The following is a 20,731-nucleotide window of genomic DNA, read 5'->3' on the forward strand; positions in this document are numbered from 1 at the left end:
TTCAATTATTTTGCTTGTCCCTCTCTTCTGCCTCTATACTATGTCAAGTAACTGTTGCTGCCCAGAACTGATTAAAGGGGTGAATAGAGCCAGTGGATCAAAAGACAAATTTTGTATTCCAATGTGATTTCTGTTTTGACTTAGATCTTCCACCACCTTCAACAAGAGAGAGACCTCCTGGGTGTAAAACAGTGTTTGTTGGAGGATTACCAGAAAATGCAACGGAGGAAATTATTCAGGAAGTCTTTGAGCAGTGTGGAGATATAACAGCAATTCGGAAAAGCAAGAAGAATTTTTGTCACATTCGTTTTGCAGAGGAGTTCATGGTTGATAAAGCCATTTACCTTTCTGGTACTTCACATTCTTTAATGGATTTTCCTTGCTTCTCATTTGTATTTTGTGATGCTAATGCTTGCTTATTTTCTTAGCTTTTATCTCAGCAAGACTTTCTTGAACTCAGTGGCTGTAGCATGGAGCAGCAAGGGGCAATTCTGTTATTTCTCTGTCTGCCAAGACTCATGCATGGTGTTGTATGTTACTTACCCAGGAGCAATTTCCTGCCATCCCACAACAATGCAGCAGATCCTGAAATTCACTACAGAACAATCTTGTTTTCGATTTACCCAGGTTTATATAGTTTTGCTCACAGGTTATGGAAAGAGGAGGGCACCAGGCCAGGAACTCTGCTGTTTTCCAGTGCCAGTTTTTCTGATAGGCTGGCAATTTCACTGGCATATTTTTATAGATTTGTGGTGCAGCCTGAATAAAGTCTGTCTTTATACATGCATGTATTCAGCTACTGCATGGGTTAGATTCTGAGCCCCATCTGTAGGCTCCGTCTGTTGCCTCCCATGACAACGAGTGCTACAGAAACTACAAGGTGTAAAATTTCAGAATCTCTTTATTTTCCAACAAAGAAACAGATAAAAAACCTCCAAAACAAAGAAACAAAAAACCCCCAGTCTCTAATTTGCAGGGGAAAAAAAAGTAAAAAAAAAGAAAGAAGTAAAAAGGTGAGAAACAACTCTGCTTTCGCATTTAAGGCTTCTGTGACTGTCAGTGTCCTCTTAAGTTTACAATCTCCTTCATTTGAGGATTGTCTTGCTGACCAAGTCCTTTTTCACCTTACTGGTTTGGATCACATGCCCTTTATATATTTGTCTCCACTCCACAGGCTGGTTCATCCATCTTTCTGAGTCCTGGAGAGACTCAAAAGCACTGTTTTGCTCCACGATTGTAGTGTTACATTTTCAACCCATATGCAAGGTATTCTTGAACAAACAAGGTCCAGGGACTGCTCGTTGGCCAAGACAAGCTGAAACAGACTGGTTTACACCTACCCGCCCTGTGCAGAGTGACCTCAAAGCACCCACTGGGACCATTCTTTTGAGCCTGGGAGAGAGTTAACGACCCAGGACTCTTGTCTGAGCTCCCACACTGACCATCTTCTGTTTGGCAGTACAGACAAAATCTCAACATCCTGTAGGTGTCCATAGGAGGTTCACACAGGTAGAAACAAGCTGTCTTTCAAATCACCATCAATAAGAAAGGAAAGGAAAGGAAAGGAAAGGAAAGGAAAGGAAAGGAAAGGAAAGGAAAGGAAAGGAAAGGAAAGGAAAGGAAAGGAAAGGAAAGGAAAGGAAAGGAAAGGAAAGGAAAGGAAAGGAAAGGAAAGGAAAGGAAAGGAAAGGAAAGGAAAGGAAAGGAAAGGAAAGGAAAGGAAAGGAAAGGAAAGGAAGACATCTAAACTTTTAACATATGTCATCAGGAAAAACCTAGTTCCTTTGTTTCACAAAGGTTTTCCTCAGGGTTTCTAGGTTGTTTGGCTTTTTTTTTTCTAACTTGACTGCTTGCTTCAAGTACCTTTTTGAAGAGTTTTATGGGGTCTGTTAAGATTTCTTTGAAATCTTGCTATATTTTCAGGTTTATTGCAGATATTTATTCTACTCTGAATTTTTCTTCTTTACTTTTTTTTTTTTTTAACTTTCACTTCATTTCTTCCCCTCCCAATCTTCTGTTCCTGCTTTCCATCCTTCTTCTTTATTTTTTTATTCATGTTTCTTCCAAAATGCTGTAGATCATTGCAGCATATTAGAGTCATCACAAGCAGTAGACATTTACCAGCTACCAGCTTCCAACTTCTGTCTAGGCAGCTCTAGTAACAGAACAGAAGAGAGGTGCATCAGATGCAGCAGGAACTGATATTATTGTATTATGACAAACAAAATAGTGGCAAAAAAGAGAGCAAAGAAAAGCTCAAAAATGTTCGGGCTGCCACCCTGGACCAGAAACAGTGTTCCTCTATCTCAGTTTCCTGCTTCTCAGCTTCACTCCAAGTAAATTTTATTTTAATTTCATTTGCCTTGAATCCTGAAGGACCATAGAGGTAGGAAATTCCATGTGCTGCCATGTGTCCTCATTCATAATGCACTAGAGCGCACATTCAGGAGATGGAACATGAGTAGAAACAGAGGTGAAAGATTCCCTTCCTCATTCTTCCTCATTCTGAATTTATTTCCAAGTTCCTGATCCATTTCGTTCTTCTGTTTCCTTTCGTCACAGTCACGCTGCCGTCTGTGCTTCCTCTTACTTCTGCTCTGCAGCCTCCCTTCCCATCCATTTTTTCTTCTGTACCTTTTCATTCTTCCAAAGTGTTGTACCTATTGTCTCTGACCAGACGAGGGAAAGAACCAGTGGAACTGACAGGGACAAGGAAGAAATGCAGGAGCATTCTTTAGCCAAGTTCCACTTCTTTTCACCAAGGCTGCTGAACTCTGCAGAGGAAACAGGAAGCACTGACTGTCCCCCACCACCACCAGGGATGTCTGACACTAGGCATGTTTTCCTTGTACTAAAATATTATGGGGTTTTTACTAGTCTTTATCCCATTCTCAAACATAATATATTCTGAAATGGTGGGAATAAAGCATATCTTTTTGACATTTTATTTTCCCTGTGAGATATAAAAGAGATGTATAAATATAGTGGGTGTGTTTTATTAGGGGAAAGTCATGCTTTTGATATTTCTGATATAATGATAATTTTGTCTACCTAATAAGTTTTATCTGTCTACCTCATCTAATCTCATCAAGTTTTGCATTTATCCCATTCTTATCATCAGAATAGAGCAAGTGATTACAAAATCTATCAAGTAGTTTAATCACTGATTTTTTTTCCTTGGTATTCCCAAGTAAACATGTATGAAAAGGGAGACTGGAAGACACGTAGAAGACTATGATAAAAGTGTCAACTTGAGGAAGGCTAGATTTCATTTAGACCTTAAATTTATATTTTTATCTCCCAAGGAAAAGACTTTCTAAAATCATCATGGCAGCCCATGAGAAAGGGCTCCCAAAGTTGAGTTCCCAAAACTGTATGTACTTTACTCTTTTGGCTGACAATTCAGTAACTCCTGCATATATTGATGGCCCTGGACTTGAAAATATGGGACAAACAGGTGTCTTGAAACAGACCTTTTTATACCCCAAAAGCCCATGTATGCATTCTTCCTGTTCTGATATTTTCCCCTGTGGGTTTCCTTTCAGTACTGTTTACTTGTTTTATTTTAAGTTCTCTCTGATCATCATTAACACTCTGATCTAGCTCCCCAGTTAGACATCAGCTATTGGCTGGTCCCCAGTATAGCAACACTCAAAGGTAAGTCAAGCCATGGAGTTCACACTAGACTTGTGATACGAAAATACTGTTTGATTTTTATTTAGCACCTTCATTAACTTTTCCTGTTTCTGCTCCTTTAAAGTAAGGATCTTGGCAAGTTCCCAAAGTCTTTTCCTCTTCCATTGTGTGCAAACCTGAAATTAAAAATGACAAGCCAGGCACAAAGTTAATGCTAGCTGCAGCCCTGAGCAAAGAGATGGGGAAAAAAATTCATTGTCCATGCATGAAGGGGAGGCAGTGCCAGGTGTTTCTCTCATACATTGAAACACCCTCAAACATCAATAGGGAGACACGGTATTGAAAAAGAACGAGCCTCCCAGCTGTCTTGGGGCTCAAAATTTCCAGCACAGATGGGTGCCTGAGCATCTCATGTACAGAATAGAACCTGCCAGTTGTGCATGCAGAGTCTTTCTGGTTATCAACCTATCAAGGAGTCTGTTCTTCACTGGCCAGGCCATTGGTCCTATAGTGTCTGCAAAGCCACTAATTTATGAGGGTGCAAGAAACCATCCTAAAGGCATTTGTTGTTTTTGTTAAGGGAAAGATGCCAAGCTATGAGCATTCTGATCTGACTTTGAAGCTAACTCTGCTCTGGACTAGGTGATATCCAAGGTCCCTTCTTAGCTAGGTTATTCTAAGTTCCAGTGCTGGTGGAAATCCCCTTACTGGCTGACCCCCTCCAGTCTTTAAACAAGCGATCGCATTTTTTTAGTGTGATTTATGGAAAATTGCCAAAATCTTTTAATTTGGATGCACTTAAACTGGTTTCCTAAAGTACATTCCTACTGCAATGTACACTGTTCAGGTTTTTTTCCCATTTACTTCAAAAATGAGGGCCGCTTTAATACAACTCAGCTTTGCCAGTGCACACAAAACCTATAGATGCACAGCCCTTTTCATTAGTTCTTTATTCAGCTTATGTGATGGGCCTTGAAGTCCACAAGAGTTTTGCCTCCTGCTGTGCTGTGTTTCTGTCTCTTCCCATAACTAGTGTGCTACTGCCAATGGAGGCGAAAGGCAGCAGGGGGAGAGGAAGAGAGATTGAGTCTTCCTGGAAAGTGCAGCCCAGCTGGGAAATCTAATTTTAGGTTCACGAGACCTGGCACCTTGGTAGTGTCCTTTACATCGCTGATAATGCTGTTCTGGCACAGAGCAATCACTGTGTGAGGAATGCAGCTGGCACGCCAAACTGGCGGGGAGCAGGGGGCTAACGTTTGTCACAGTTACCAGGGTAGCTGCACCACTGACCCCTTTTGGCTGACTCCTTTGTGCCTACACCTCTGTGGATAAAACCATATAATTGCATCCTCATTAGTTCAGAGCCCAGTTCTGAAAGGTCACCTACGCTCTTCTTCTGTCACACTGAATATGGTGTATCTGTAACTCTTCCCTTCAATGCCTTGGGACTAGAGCTACATGTATAGGCACAAAAAGCCTCTGGGGAGAAAGGGTAGTGTTTACTTCTCTAAGCTAGAGAAAGCAAAGCCAAGAGGACTTTAAAATAATAAACAGTCCTCTCCTTTGCCACTCTTACAATATTGAATTTTACTTCACCCCATGCTCCTGAACCTTGGAGACCAAATTTGATAGGTTCCATTGGTAGGAACCTACCAAAACCTTTCCTTGGTGAGGCAGTTTTTTAAGGACCTCTGAAACATTTAGCTCAAGTTTTTCATCTGGGTTTGGGCTCCCTGCTGGACAATGAAAGTCATATTTTTTCCTCACCTGCAGACTCCTTAGCTGAACTCCACGAGATGTTTGGAAGGAAAATGTCAAATCAAAAGGCACCCAGATTATTTTTTAATTGAAGGATCACTACATATATGGATATTTAATGCCTTTGAAGCTATTGTCTCACATGGGCTGCAGTATGGACAGTCCCTTGTATTCATACAGCAGGATGTTTTTCCAGCAGTAAAACAGAGTATGCCTAGATATGCATTTCTGCAAGGATGTGCTTAATCTACTAAACAATTCTTAGCTTTGCTGTTCCTGGAGGGAGCTCAGAACTGAGTTTTAACTGTGGTGGTGAGGTACTGAAGCTCTTCAAACCACAGGCTAACCACAAGACTGGAAAGTAGGTTCTCTCGGATTGCACATCAAAAGCAGCAAACACCATTTTTCCAGATATTTTGAATAGAAGTTTCCTCTCCCTGGAGTTATTATGCAGTGGTTGCAGTAGTGTGTGTTTCTGAAGAGCTTCCTGTGTGCCAGCTCAGCACAGACTTGATCTCTGCAGCATCCTGTCATTTGAGAAATCTCTGCTGGGCTGTTGCATGTTGACGTGGAGAAATTAGAGCTATCCTGTGTAGACTGATGAATTTTACCCACATTTGAGGGCTCTGTTTGAAGCTTTCTACATAGTATTTTCTCACACTTTCTCTGAAGTGGCATTTTAAAAGCTAGACAAACTGCTCTGTGTATATATTTGTGTCTTAGAAATACAGCTTGGAAAATGACAGGTGCCCAAATATGGTCACAAAAAGCTTCTCTTATAGCTTTGGCATGATTTGTTCTTCCTCTGACAGTAGTCAAGGGTTTAATTCAGAGCAGGCCCCTTTTGTACTGCTCTGTAGCCCTTAACCTAAAGCCTTTGCAGTGTGCTAACTTTAGCATATGATACGTTGACCAAGTTGCGAATATGTAGAATATCCCTAAAGATAAGGCACAACAGGTTTCATTATTTGTTCTGAAAGGAGTCTTTCAAATGTCTAATAAATCTGTCCCTACTTTAGAAATTACTTTAAGGAATTATGAACATAATTAATTTGTAGGTGATTTATATTTGCTGCTAGATTATTTTCACTGGAGAATTTGAGAATAGTGGTTGCAATTGTAGAGTCTCAAAATTTGAGATCTAGCATCACTGTAGTTATGAAACCATCCTCTTTGTGGCACAGGAATTTATGTAGCACAATTTTCACGTTCACCTGTAGTCATGGTTTTCATAAAATTCAGCTTTTCCCCATACTTCCAATTCCTTTGGCAGACTGGAGAAAAACAGTAGACTGAACATGATCTCAACAGGATCGGGGGAGAAGGGCACCACATTCAGACTAAAGCAGATCCATTTTAAGTAATTATTTTTTGTTTATCTGACTTTTGTGCTTTTAAGAGTTGGAAGCATCATGTAAAAATATTATGTATTTTGAGAGACTTCTAAACAGAAATGTAGATTCTATATCTTTGGGTTGACTTTTCAGTTCCTCTACTATGGTGATAGGTGGTACAGGAAATTGTGAAGGAAAATTACTGGATGGATGCTTATCTTCTTGTGATTGATAGATCCTGCATAGATATGTGGGAATCTGTTAATGTACATTTTTACCCGGCTGCACTTGAAAAAAGAAAAAAAAAAATGAAGAGAAATTTAAGCAAATAAATCCTGCAACAGTTAGTTCTACTTGTTGATTTCAGGTTACCGCATGAGATTAGGATCTAGCACAGACAAAAAGGATTCAGGTCGCCTTCATGTTGATTTTGCTCAGGCAAGAGATGACTTTTATGAATGGGAATGCAAACAAAGAATGCTGGCCAGAGAAGAACGCCACAGACGCAAAATGGAAGAAGACAGACTGCGCCCTCCTTCACCTCCAGCAATAATGCATTATTCGGAACACGAAGCTGCTTTGCTGGCTGAAAAATTGAAAGGTAAGCACCATTTGCTACTTCTCAGTTTATTATTCCTTAAAAGCAGGAGCCATGCAGAAGTCAGAGCAGTGAAGCCAGTTTCTCTCTGATGTCTTTCATTACTTGCCCTGTTAGCTTTCCCCCACTGAAATGGCTTTCTCCACCATTTCTATGCCAGTGGTAATGATTCTCACCCATCTGCTAGAAATGCATGACATCTGTCCATCTGCCTGTGCTTTAACAGCTAAAACACAGCCTTCAGAATGCTACCACAGGGGTTTTTTGTTATGTTAAGTTGCTGCGATCATATATATCTAGGAAATACTCTCACAGTAAGACAACCTGTTGCAGGCATCCTTCTTCATAATGCCTGATCCTTGAAATTACTTTAATCCTTGACTTTAGGTTGCTGCATCACATGCATTTGACTGTCCCTGGCATTCAAATTGCACTCATGAGCTGACACAACTTATCTCTGACACACACCATCCATTCTTTCACTCCCTCTTTCGGGTTAGAATTACTTGTGCAGGATAGTGTCATGTTTTGGTATGTGTTTGCTTCCTTGTTTGTTTTTTTCTAGGTACATTTACTGAGATAATATTTTTCAAGGGTGCACTTTGAGGATTCATTTTAATAGATAACATAAACAGTAAGAAGCAAAGAAATAAAGTTTTCATGGTAACAAAATTTAAAAGAAATATTTAGCAAACAACTCTTCATACCCGTTAGAGTTGTTTTCATTAAGTGTTTAGCAGCTGTGTTTGGCATTCTTTCCCCCATGATGGCCAAGCACATTACTTAACTGTGTGCCAGGTCACAAGAAGCTGTGATTCTTGCCACTGTTTAAGAGTTATCTAGATTAGGCTTAGACTATCCAGCTGTCATCACACTGGTCTCTGTTCTATGAAACATGTTTGGGGAGCCGAAGAAGGACAGTGCAGTGTTTCATTCTTGGAGCATGGAGCAGAGATGCACCCTGCTGTCTCTCTGAGTACTGCATTGGTTGCTGTTAGCTGTCACTGCTACCTCAGTCTGTTACTTGTTTGGTTGACTAATTCTCACCAGATACACTCCTCCATTAAATAATTAATGAATCTATCTAACTGATAGATTGGTAAAATAACCTAGATGGATCGATAGACCAGGAGAAAAGAGGCCCTAATACAAGAAATTTTAATTCATACCAAGCTTCCAGTCCAGTTTTAGATCCATCTGGTTTTAGTTGAATATTTTAGGAGTTAATCTCTTGTAGGGAAGTTTTTCTTTATGTAGTAAGGCCTACAGGTTTCCTGAACTAAACCAGAAAATACAAGAAGTCTGGACAATTTCTTCCATATGGCTAGTCATTGCTCGGGGTAACTGAATGTGTGTTTTTGCAAGATGTTTAAGATTACTATATTTAGAAGGATTTTTCTTTTCTTTATGGAAGTTTCCATACTTAATTAAAATCTACTCCAAGCATTTATATCTTTGGTTCTCCTGAGGGAAATTTAACCATAGTTTGACATATATGCTCAAGTTTAATATAAGAAAAATTAGCACAAAATAGACCAACACTATGTGCATTACTGTTTTTCCAGAAATATGTAATTAAAAAAATAAAAAAGGTAAGTTTTTTTTTTTACTGGTTAAAAATCATTAAAATCCAATAAAAGAATATATTGTAATTTTTAAAGTTCTTCTAATTAACAGTTGCATTGTGTACTAGTTTATCGCAGCTTAGTTTGAAAACAAACCAGTTGGAGGCACCAAGTCAGAATAAGAATTTAATAGGGAAATTAAGAAAAAAGGAAAAAAAGGCAGAAAAACACTAGTTTAAACTGACAGAGTCAGGATATAACCTGACATGCTGTGAGTCGGGGTGGCAGTAGCAGTCCTATAAAATGGTGGCTGCCGTCCTCCTGAAGTGGTGGATGTGGTTCTATTGAAGCAGTGATGCTGTAGAAAGGGTCTGCTCTTCCTCGGAAGGTCCAGTGGTGGCTATATAGCTCTTATCCTCTGGAAATCCAGTGGAAAGTGTTGTCTGGGGTGCTCAGAATCTCAGATTATATCCAGGATGGAATGCTTGGTTCCTCCTTCTGGGTGGAGCATCTCACAATGGGATGAAGAGTCAGGAGGCCAGGTGTTGATGGGCCCATTAACAGAAGATGGTCTGGAGGGAGGAGGCAAGGAAACACTGCCCCACTTGGTTTCAACAGCTCATGAGGATGGTAGCAGAATATACTGCAACCCAGGACACCTTGTTGTGAGGTTAATGACACCAGCCCTGGATCTGTACAGATAGTTAAGGGTGGAGAATGCAGAAAAGCCCCCTCTCTTCTCAGTGGGCATGAGTTGTGCCCTGTCCTAGGTAGTACAGAAAGCAGAGGTGGGCTTCAGTAGTTATACTGGTCTACTTTACCTTTCCTATGGCATCATAGAATCTATAAAATAGTGGCATTGAACTTTATGGCCTCTCTTGGCCAACATGGATTCACCACCTGAGCTCTTTGTGACATTCTAAAAAAAAGAAGTAATGCAACAATAAAGAAAATTCTTCAACTCTGGCAAAGGGCAGTTCATGTAATAGAATCATACAATCATTAAGGTTGGAAAAGACCTCTAAGATCGAGTCCAACCATCATCATACATTTACAATTTAAATGTGGACTTCAGTGAAAGTAGCAGAATATATATATATACACACATACACATGTACACACACACTCACAGAGATATGTAAAACCTGGAGTTAAAATTTCAGGTCTCTGCACATCACCACATTCGCAGTGCTGAAAAAGCCTGGACAATTCATCCCAAAGTAAAGAATGATCACACTATATCTGCACTTGGCAGGATTTAACTTGAAAGATTGGGTTTTGAGCAGATGCTTTGCAGTTGTTTTCTTAAGGAAAGTCATGACCTTGCTGTGGTGCCCACTTCAAAAGACTCCTGAGCTCTGTTGCCAGCTCATGAGACAGATCTGCTGGTGCCCAACATGCGGGTTCCAGCTCCTGTAGTGCTTCCGGAAGCTCACAGAGCAACACTAGCTAAAAAGCAAGCCAGAACAACTAAACATCTCTCATCCCAAGATACTGCTTTGCAATCACAGATGTAGAAAACTTGGTCTGAATCCAAGCAACTTCTGTTATCTAAATAACCTTGGAAATTCCTGACAGCAAGGAAATGTTATGGTGAGCAGAGATGAAGTAGTCTTATCAGCCAGTCCCCTAATGTGGCCTTGATATTTACTGAGTCTATACTAGAGATGGCAATATCTTTTTTTCACCTTCCGCAAACTGCAACATAAGACTAAGAAATCATTGTTTTTGTGTAACAGACTTGGCTGGAAACTCTTGCCCCAGTCAAGAGGTAAGCTGTCAGCATATCCCTATTCCACTGGTGTGCTGAAGTCACCTGGTACAGCAGTGACTGTGGGTGAGAGAGTACAGAGGAACTTTTGTGCCAATTGGAAACAGAAGTTCATTGTAAATTTTAAGCCAGGTAGTCTCTACTGGTGTGGAGCTTCACAGAACAAAGGAACCAGTTCTTCAGTGCCTGGTGACTGGGGCTGGGAACCCACTCCCTGTGAGTCCTTGCACACTTGCAAGAGCAGGAGGATTTATGACATGCTCTCCATTCCCCAAATCCCTTCATATTTGCAAAGAACTTGGTTTGAACACTTGATTTTTACAGAAATTAAGAAAACCCATCAAACTATGAACCAGTGCAATTTTTCACCACTTTCCAATTCAGTGTGTGGCAAACAGTGTTGGTTTATGTCTATCTCCCTTTCCCTTTTCCTTTTTCCTTTTTTCTTTTTTTCCATTAAGATCTTCAGTAGTTCTGTAAATGAAGTCCTTCTTAGCTCTCTTCAATCATACAATCATACATATGGACATTTTTTTCCTGCACCATTCATGTCGTTAGCCTGAGCCTCAATTATCAGAATGAAATGAGCTCCAGCATTCCAAGAAGATAAGTAACATGAAGAAGAACATGAGCTCCTTCTCATCTGTGTTTCCTTGAGGAAATACCTTGTTGGGGTTTTAGGAGCTCTCCTGGGTTTTTTTTCTGTTAAAAGGAATTTTCCCCATACGTGTTGCTAGGGGGACAAATTGCTGGATATTTAAGAAAAACAAAAGACCTACCCATTGAGGGTGGGGTGCATCTGGCTACTCCTTTGTTTCACCTGGGTGGCGGACAGTCGGTCCCTGGTGTTTGGACGGAGAGGGAGGCTGCTTTCTTTGGCTGCTTTTCCTTCTGCCAGAGAAGCCCCGGGATCCCAAGCCCGCCTTCCCTGCCCCACTGGGAGCCGGGCCATGGCTGCCCTGCCCCACTGTTGCTTTGAGCCTTCGCTGTGTTGTAGCCCTGCTCGCCCAGACCTCCGGGGGCTTCCTTGTTTGGATACATCTCGTCTGCCACCCGGGATTTGTGCTCGTCCCTGCCGTTCCAGCCTGCTGTTCCCGAGGGTCCGGCCGGACACCGGGACTGGCTGCCCAGCGGTTTGTGAAGCCTTTGTCCCATCCCTTCCCAGGATCCCGGGGCACCGGTGCCGCGCGCTCCCCGAGCTCGCTCCGGAGCGCCCCCTGCAGCCGCGGGGGAACCATCGCACCTGCCCTGCTCACCGGGAGCCGCCAGCGCCCCTGCCGGCTGCGAGCGGAACTGCACCCGAGGGGAAAGGGCCTGACAGCCGAGAAGGCTGGCACTGGGTTTGTGATTGTTCGCTGTTACTGCCATGGTTATTGTTGTTTGTTTGCCTTGTTATACACATACAGATATATCATAGTAAAGAACTGTTATTCCTATTTCCCACATCTTTGCCTAAAAGCCCCCTGATTTCAAAATTATAATAACTCGGAGGGAAGGGGGGTCTCATCTGCCATTCCAAGGGAGGCTCCTGCCTTCCTCAGCAGACACCGGTCTTTCAAACCAAGACATACCTCAATAAATACACAGATGTGAATTCTGGGAATCTAAGGGCATTTACAACGAAGTGTAAATGTTATTTGCCTCATTAAACAGCCTTCAAAAATAGACCCTGATTCCTTGTTTTGACAAAACCAGCAGAATATTGTGTCTTCTGCTATTACATTAGAAAAAAGTGACTTTCTCTTCTTCTGGTTCATTGCAGCATTTGTGTGTGTCTTCGAGATTTTAATTCCTCAGTGTTAAATCAGATGTGTTATTACTGCACAGTGAAATGTGTCGGTAGATATTTAGGTTCAAATTTGCATTCTCTGACATCTGTTTTCCTGGGTGCTTTATAAACAGTTAAGTAATGTGGTGCCCAGAACAAGACACAACTGGAGATAGGCTGAACCTTTTAAGTGGAATGCCGCTCTGTCAGGTGCATTGGAACAAAACATTTTAATCTATGTTTATGACATTTGCGTTTCAAAGCAGAATTTAGAACATTATGGTTTTCTTAATTCAAGCATATCTGTACCTAATGGTATCACCTCCAGAAATCACTTCTTGCAAATAAGCTCCTTTAAAATGCTACATCTGTCTTACTTGCTGCGGGTAGCTAAATAGTTCCATCACCTAACACCTAACAAAGACATCCCTTTATATCTGAATATCTATTTTTTTAAATATTTTGAGCAAAGGAGACATAAATATCTGAAAGTTATATACAATACCCTGGAAGTTACCTCCCTTTTTAATGTAGTTTTTTTTTATGAGCACGGGGAAGTTATTTATATGGTTTTTTATTTTAAAAAATATAATATAAAAATTCAGAAGCTGCTTCTTTGCCAGGCACTGTATTATCCCCTGAAGAAAGCACAGATTGGAAATTTAAATAAATAGATGGCAGTTACAGTAGAATGAACTAACCAGAGATGCACCTTGCACAAGACTGAGGTAACATCAAGCCTGACAATCTCAACTCTTGCACGTCATTTGAAATATAAACAACATTTAATTGCTTGGGAGATAGGATATTTCACTAAGAAGAAAAACACACTGCTTTCATTATTCACCCTGCACTTGGGAGCCAGGCTGGTGGAGCACTGCAGAAACAGTGCAGTTATGCAGACAGGCAAGTCTCACCCAGGAAGGATTGAATTCAGTGCAGGGCTACGTCAGAAGGGGAGGTAAAGTGAGATCCTATGAACAAATCCAGTGAATGCTGGGTTTAAATGCTGCTGAGAGACTTCGAAGCTTTTTTTAGCACAGTCTTTTTTCATTAGTGGTATATCAGGACAGAGCCCTAAAACAGACATGTTTCAATGCTTTAGCATCAAATCTGTTCACTCACCCTTCCTGGTTTAAGATTATCATTTTCTCCTTCCTTCCTCCATATGCTGCTGACATCTGCTGTGGCACAATACATCTGGCTCAGAGAGCCTCGCACAGGGGCTGTGAGCAGGCACAGTGCGAGGGCACTTTTGTCTGCTGGCAGAAGAGCATAAGGTGGGTTCAGCTATCAGCAGCCTGGTAAACTAATTCCCTGGGCACCTCCCTCCCAAAGCCTACAGGAGGAACACTCACTGCTTAGTGCATTACTAAAAGCATCCTCCCTCACCTCAGCTATATCGTATCAATGCAGATTTTGAGGTTTTAATATAAGCTCACTGGATTAAATGTACCACACTGCAAAATGACTCAAGTTAATTACTTAATACGGAGAACTGGGAAATGGCAGCTCACTCTGAAAGTTTGTGGTGTGATTTTGAGAAAAAGGGAGGAAACTCAATACCCTCATAATTACTTTTCATTGGAAATAATGGCATCAGCAGGAGAAGATAATGGATTTCTGTGTCTCACATGAAACACCCACCCCCAGAAGAATCTTGTGTGATTTAATTTGAAAGAAAGAAAGAAAGACTTTGATTATGTAGGGGGAAGAGATTACTCTTTTAATATGTCTTTTAGTGAACATATATGTGTATTTTTATCAAATCTAGTGTCAGCTAGACATTTGTTACATAACTGGAAAAGTTTCTTGGTTATAGCATGCAGTTAAAGCTATTTAAAAAATAGTAAGGTGGATATTAATCATTCTTTAAAAGAACCCTTTGGCAGTAAAAATTTGTGTTTCTTGATTCTCACTTGTTATGCAATGCTACTGGGTTAAAAATGTTATTAATCCCAAAAGTACTAGATTGATGTGTGTGATTCATGGCACAATTATATAAAGGATTTGAGCAGGAAAAAAAGAAGGTGAGGGTAGTAGACTGAAAAGTTGTGTTTCTAGGTCAGTGGCAGGCACTCTGTACAGAAGAAGCTCTTAAGCCAAGAGAAAAATAGGTTGTCATTTTGGCACCAGAAGTGGCGTGTGCTGGGAAGCAAATTGTTCCTGATGCACAGGGGAGCTGGGCTGAGCCTGCTGATGAGAGAAGTTAAGTGAACCTTTTCTCTGACCTGATTCACCCACAGCAGTCACCTCCTAAGGTTTATTCTTTTCCATGTTGAATTCAGTCTTTGCAGTTTAGAAATCTCAGTTATAGTTTAATAAATTATCAAGTCAGAAGTCAGATTAAGAGTAACCTTGGCCATACATCCTCCCCTGGCTGCAGTTATACATAATGAAGAAGTTTGCACCCTGAACTGAACTGTGTCGCCTTCCTGTTATAACTGAACTGGGTCCAGTTTGACAAACTGGAACTGGAGTCTGAGCAGCTGAGCAGCACCAGACAGACTGAGGGCAGTGTAACACCATGAGCAAGGGGGTAGTGCTTAACAGGTGGGGGTGAGGCAGGAAACACATCTTCCCATGGCACTGCTACAGATGACAGAGGACAGGCTGTTAATCAGAGGCAAAATCAGAGGGACATATCCCACCACTCTTGTCCTTTCCCTGCTTGCCCTGAAGCACAGTTATGCTCAGTGCTCACAAGAATGCCTTCAAGGGGTGTTGAGGCAAAACAGCACAAGAGCTTTCTAGGTGTAGTCGTTGGAGTAAAGACCAACAGTTCTGTCTTTTCAGCATGTCCTTGCAAGCCTAGGAGGTTGCATTAGGGGAGCAAGGTTGGGGACAGTGTGTGCTGACTCTGGACAACAACATAGCCCATAGGACAATGTAGAAGATTTGCTGTGATTTAGAGAGACTCCAAGTGTTGTGTGAAATATCTCAGATACTTTTCAAACATCTGACAAAGGTCAGGTTTGAAAAGATATTAACAAGGCTAAATCTGTAGCCCAAGTTTCATCTTGTCCTAGCTGGAAGTCCAGCATACAATGTCACTCTTGAAATACAGAAATATAAAGTTAGCTATATTTGCAATATATCTATAAATGTAAAAATCATAGAAATAAGAGTGTTTGAATGCCTGGCTTCAGAATGATGTATTAGTCTATATTCTTTCCAATGTCTAAGGCCTTAGACACCATCACCCACATTGTGAAAGCACCTTATGGAGGTGTTTAACACTAAGAGAGGAATAGTCACATTTGAGGGTACTCTGAGCTGAATTCTGCCCTGTGTTACAGGAAAACTCCATAAGCTGAAAGTAAAACCTCTGTTTCCAACACCTCTTCCCAGAATACCATTTTGTAATAGTTGTTGTCATAGCTTTTTCAACTGAAAAGTTTATTCCAGTTGGGGTTGCTTAGAGGTCAAATTACAAGCAGAAAAAGGCAAAACATTTGTCAACAATTATTCCCTTTTTTCATAGAAAATGCCTGTTAATTTTCTGGGCAGCTCTAGGGAGGCATTTTGTTTTCTTTATATTTCATTTCATCTAAGTTGTGAGCTAGGATTTAAATGTCAGATATCTTTAGTTGATATAAGAGGAATTTGAAATATCTTATCTCTAGAGTCCTGTGATTGAGTCTGGCAGCACCTGGAAATCTCTATCGACGGACACCCAGCAAGCCATCCTCAATGGCTGGGTAATCTTCAAACGACACAGCATCATCAGAGCTTGTGTTAGAACTGAGCACCACTGTACAGGGACACGCAGGGGTGCAGATGCTGGGTGGGTGTTGGCAGCAGCTGCACTTTTGGAATTGCTGGGATCACTCTGACCAAACATGGGCATGTTACAGAGATGTTGATACAAGAGCAGGCTAACCCAGGCTCCCTCTGCAGCCAGCTGAGGGAAGCAGGCACTTCCGGAGCACAGTTCACTTCACCATTAAACAGACCACAAAAACAGGACTGATAAAGCCTACCTTATTTGCTTAGATTATGCTGAAACTTGGAGAAGAAAAAAGCTCTAAGAATAAGAAATAATTTGCCACAAGCTTATTTTAAAAGAACAATTACATATGGGAACATGTCTTATATAAAGGGATTTATTTGAAGAGTCTGTTTTTAAACAGTGTATAATTATGTGCATCCTACCATAAAGGAATAATTTTGAACAGAATTAGGAGTTTTGTTTTATTTTTTTTAATAAATAACTGCAATCATAAAGCAGTTCATGCTCTTTTTAAATTAGATTCCATTGCTGCATTTCTTCTACTATTTATCTACTAACTAAAAAATAAATGCACAATCTCATATAAAAATCTGATTTTCTAAGGCAATCACTGTATTCTGGATGAAAAAATTTAATTCACGGTGAGTTACCTTATGCCAGTCACTGAGTGAACTCAAAAATATAAAAGTTAGAAATGACGGTGAAATAAATTTTAAAACTGTAGAGAGAAGATTTTATTAACTAATGTGCTCCTGTTGTGCATATATTACCCTCTAGCATTTTTGAATGTATCTTCTAATTATGTAATCAATGAAGATGCTGATGTTTACCAATTAAAGGATTTTTTCCTGTGAGTGCAGAGTTGTTAATTAACTATAACAGTCCCACAGACCTCTGCAGCTCCCTGGAAGTACGGTATGATGAAAACAAGTTTTCAGCATATCTTTTTAAATGGGTAGGCAGAATGTGGCAGAAGGATGGTATGTTTACGAACATCCCTTACAGACACCCACTGTGCCTGATAAAAACAAAACGAGGGGAGGGTATTTTTACTTCATAGAGACTCTATAGCAGAACTACACACAAATGAGTGCTGGGGAGAGACTAAAACAAGGAAAAGGGAGGATGTTTCTATGCTACTGATTTTCCTTATGCATGGAAACATGCTAACATTGTCAGAAACCATTACAGGTTATTCTTATTTACTAGTGTAATTATAATAAACATTGTGTTTCAGGGATGAGTTCTTGGATATACTGGATCTTTGACATCCAGTTCCCATGCAATTCAGCAGGCTGAAGATTTTGCCCAAGTCTTTTGGAGAGCCTTATCCTTGTGTTTTCTTGCAGTGAAGAGGCTTTGCATAAGTCTTGCTTACATTTGGCTTTTCTGGGGTCTATAGTCAGCCCACCCCACTCGTCAGAGCCACTTAATACATTTCTGCTGCATATGTATCCAGCAAAGCTCTGAAGTGGAGTCTAATCCAAGGGGACAATATGGAATCAAAAGAAGCCTATATGACTCTTCCTGCCCAGCGAAAATTAATGAATGGTGATAACGAATCACACATGAATGTTTTACAACAGATACAGCCCTGTATGCAGGGAGGGTGTTATGATGCTGTTATTTTGCAATTTTTTCTTCAGAGATCTTGGGTGAACATGCTTATTCAGCTGTGGAGAGCAAATCTTATTGCTGTAGCTGAAAGCATGTTTCAGTTAATAAGATACTAAAGATCAGGCAAAGTAAATATCTCTTCTTCAGAGGCTGTGGGCACAGAGCATGTCACTAGTCCTCTCTGTATTTTAGGCTCCTTGCCTTTTAGGGAAGTGATTATTGATTCAGAATAAAAGCCAAAATCATCACTTAACAATTAGTATTTCATTATTCTTTGTACATGGAAAGCAGAGTCTTACAAACTGTGTCACATGTTTCTGTATCCTTCAACACAGTTGGCTGGGTTTAGTATTTTCCAATTTTTGTTTTAAGTATCTGTTGGTTATGACTACACTACATCTTCCCACCATAACCATATACCTTCTCCTACGAAAGGTATGCATACCATCTAAAATATATATAAAGAAATACAACCAAAAAGGACTACATGAGATGTTCAAAATCAGTTGTTGAAAAATTGATGTTTTATGGCATAAAATCCTGGTGAAAAAATGATATCGGTTTGCACAAAACTGTTTTCATAAGAAGACTCTTGTAACAATATTTTCTTGCAGTTCAGTCTAAATGGGACTTAAAAAGAAATGTTTCCTCTTAATCCTGATGAAGCCTGAAGTGCAATGGATGCTGCGCTTAGAGTCTTCTGAGGAAGCTGAGAGCACCATGAGAGGAAAGAAGATTGTCTAGGGAGGGAGCATACAAAATTTAGCCTTCAGTTTTGGCAGTCTTTCTGCAGAGAAAAACAACTTTCATTACCTGAATGGTAAACATGAAGGTGTTTTCCTGAATTCATCTGGAATCCTTTAAAAAATTATATAATGCAAAACTTAAAACAAATATATAATGCAAAAAAAAGAAAACAAATAATACAAAACAAATGCAGACACATCATCTGTTCAAAGTAGTTCCTTGTAATTAATCAGTGTTTTGAGAAGGAATTGTTCAGCCTCAACATTGTTCGTTAATTAAGAACATGATGTTAGTGAAATCTGTTGACAGAACTATGGCTGAGCCCAAGCTCCAAGACTGAGCTTTCAGCTGAGCAGATTAACACAGACACATTTCATTTCCTCGGTGAGTCCAGTACCACAGAGGTCTCCTCACTCCCGCTGTAAGGTCATTCCATATCACTGAATGGCTTAAGGGAGGCATTGTGAAGGCAAAGGCGCAGGCCACAGGGAGGGGGGGAAGGTGCTTTTTGTTGTGAGAAAGCTATTAAAATGAGGAGAAGACAAGCCTTGAAGGAAGATTTATGAAGTTTCACATGGCTGTATTGGCTTCTTACATCTGATAGAGCAAAGGACAGAAAAGTTGCCCAAAATGATATACTGCAAGCAGGATTTATGGTGATTTTAATGTGACATGGAGCAGAAAATGTGTTCTCAGCAGGATATTTATGCCTGCAATTTGAAACCTGTGCTTTGATTGTTCTAGATGATAGCAAGTTTTCTGAGGCCATCACGGTGCTGCTCACCTGGATTGAGCGAGGCGAGGTGAATCGTCGCTCTGCAAACCAGTTCTATTCCATGGTGCAGTCGGCCAACAGCCACGTCCGCCGGCTCATGAACGAAAAGGCGGCTCACGAGCAAGAAATGGAGCAGGCCAAGGAGAGTTTCAAAAATGCCTTAACAGGGATCCTCACTCAATGTAAGTAGCTCCCTTTTTGTCAGTGTTGTTGTAGTGATGGTGGTGGTGGTGGTAGTGGTTTTATCATTTTGTTTGTTTGGGGGTAAGTAGTTGCGATGCAGTCATGCTCTACTTCTTATCCTATTCCATACTCTATGGCAATTTGGAGGATCAAGGACCATTCCTAAGAACTTATTATTCAAGGTGAGCAAAGTTTCAGTAGTTTTTTTTATTAATAGATGAAGATGTGCTCTATTCACAATGTCTACGGTTGTGTAGACATAACACTTCAAGAATGGACAAGACAGAAGCCTCACTGCTCTGTGAAAAGATCACTGTTTTTTGAGAGAAGGTATATTTAGCCTGTGTGTGGCAGCTAGTTAGCTAGGCCAATTACAGAATAGAGCACAATTAGGTGATATTTTTAGCCTGGGTTTAGGTAAAAGGCAGTAGAATCCAGTAACTTTTAGGGAGGTATTCACAGGTACAGGCCACCTCCACAGTAGAAGAATATGTTGTACTGTTGCTGGCATCAGGACTGCATGGCTGATACAATGCCAGCATTAATTGGGCAGATAAACTGTCTTAAATACCTAGTGCTGGCAGCTATTTCCTTAGTGCAGAAATACAATCAATGAACTTACCCTAATGAGGTTCCTTCATAAAACAGTGATCAGGATACTCCCCTAGGAGTTGTCTTCAAAGGAGGAAAGGAGAGGAGAGGAGAGGAGAGGAGAGGAGAGGAGAGGACAGGACAGGACAGGACAGGACAGGACAGGAGAAAAAAAAGGGGAGGAAAAAAGGAGAAAGAAAACTGATTTAATTGTTGGTGGTTTTCAACATGCCTACTCATGGCTCCTCAAGCAAGAGGCTTCAGAAAGGTGAAGCCTGGAGCCAGCTCTCATGCCATGCCAGTTGAGGACAAAACCCAAGATAATTTACCAGATAGAGGACAATGAAGTTGTTACATTGTAATTTCTGAATCATACCCCTGATCTTTACATTAAACAAAAAAAAAAAGCCCTAAAGGCTTTTCTGCAATTTGTTTATGGTCCCTCAATGGACATGCTTTAAAAGTTAGGGTTGAAGGCATAAGCTTGGATGAACTTGTCTGGCTTAAGAGAGCAGCCACTGAAGCTTCTTGCATAAGTGATGGAGAGCTCAGCATCTCAGAAGACCAATTCACCCCAGGGCATATGCCCTATTTTAAGAGCTTAGATGCCAAAACTTAGCAGCAAAGATTCTGGGCCAAAGATATTTGATTTCTG

The 20,731-nt window shown here is 40.6% G+C and overlaps 1 protein-coding gene across 9 annotated transcripts in view; it reads left to right on the forward strand.

Moving 5' to 3' along the window:
• Positions 1-20,731, forward strand: part of ENOX1 (ecto-NOX disulfide-thiol exchanger 1) — a 359,243-nt gene that overhangs the window by 258,836 nt on the left and 79,676 nt on the right. For 7 of the 9 annotated variants that reach the window (XM_048295354.1, XM_048295348.1, XM_048295347.1 and 4 more), the window contains 3 exons: positions 145-351; positions 7,096-7,329; positions 19,272-19,484. In XM_048295354.1, coding sequence (XP_048151311.1) covers positions 145-351; positions 7,096-7,329; positions 19,272-19,484 — 654 coding nt within the window. The remainder of the gene's footprint in view (positions 1-144; positions 352-7,095; positions 7,330-19,271; positions 19,485-20,731) is intronic. The other 2 variants (XM_048295355.1, XM_048295356.1) reach the window with 1 other exon arrangement.

This window comes from Corvus hawaiiensis, chromosome 2, assembly GCF_020740725.1.
Source record: "Corvus hawaiiensis isolate bCorHaw1 chromosome 2, bCorHaw1.pri.cur, whole genome shotgun sequence".
NCBI lineage: Eukaryota > Metazoa > Chordata > Aves > Passeriformes > Corvidae > Corvus > Corvus hawaiiensis.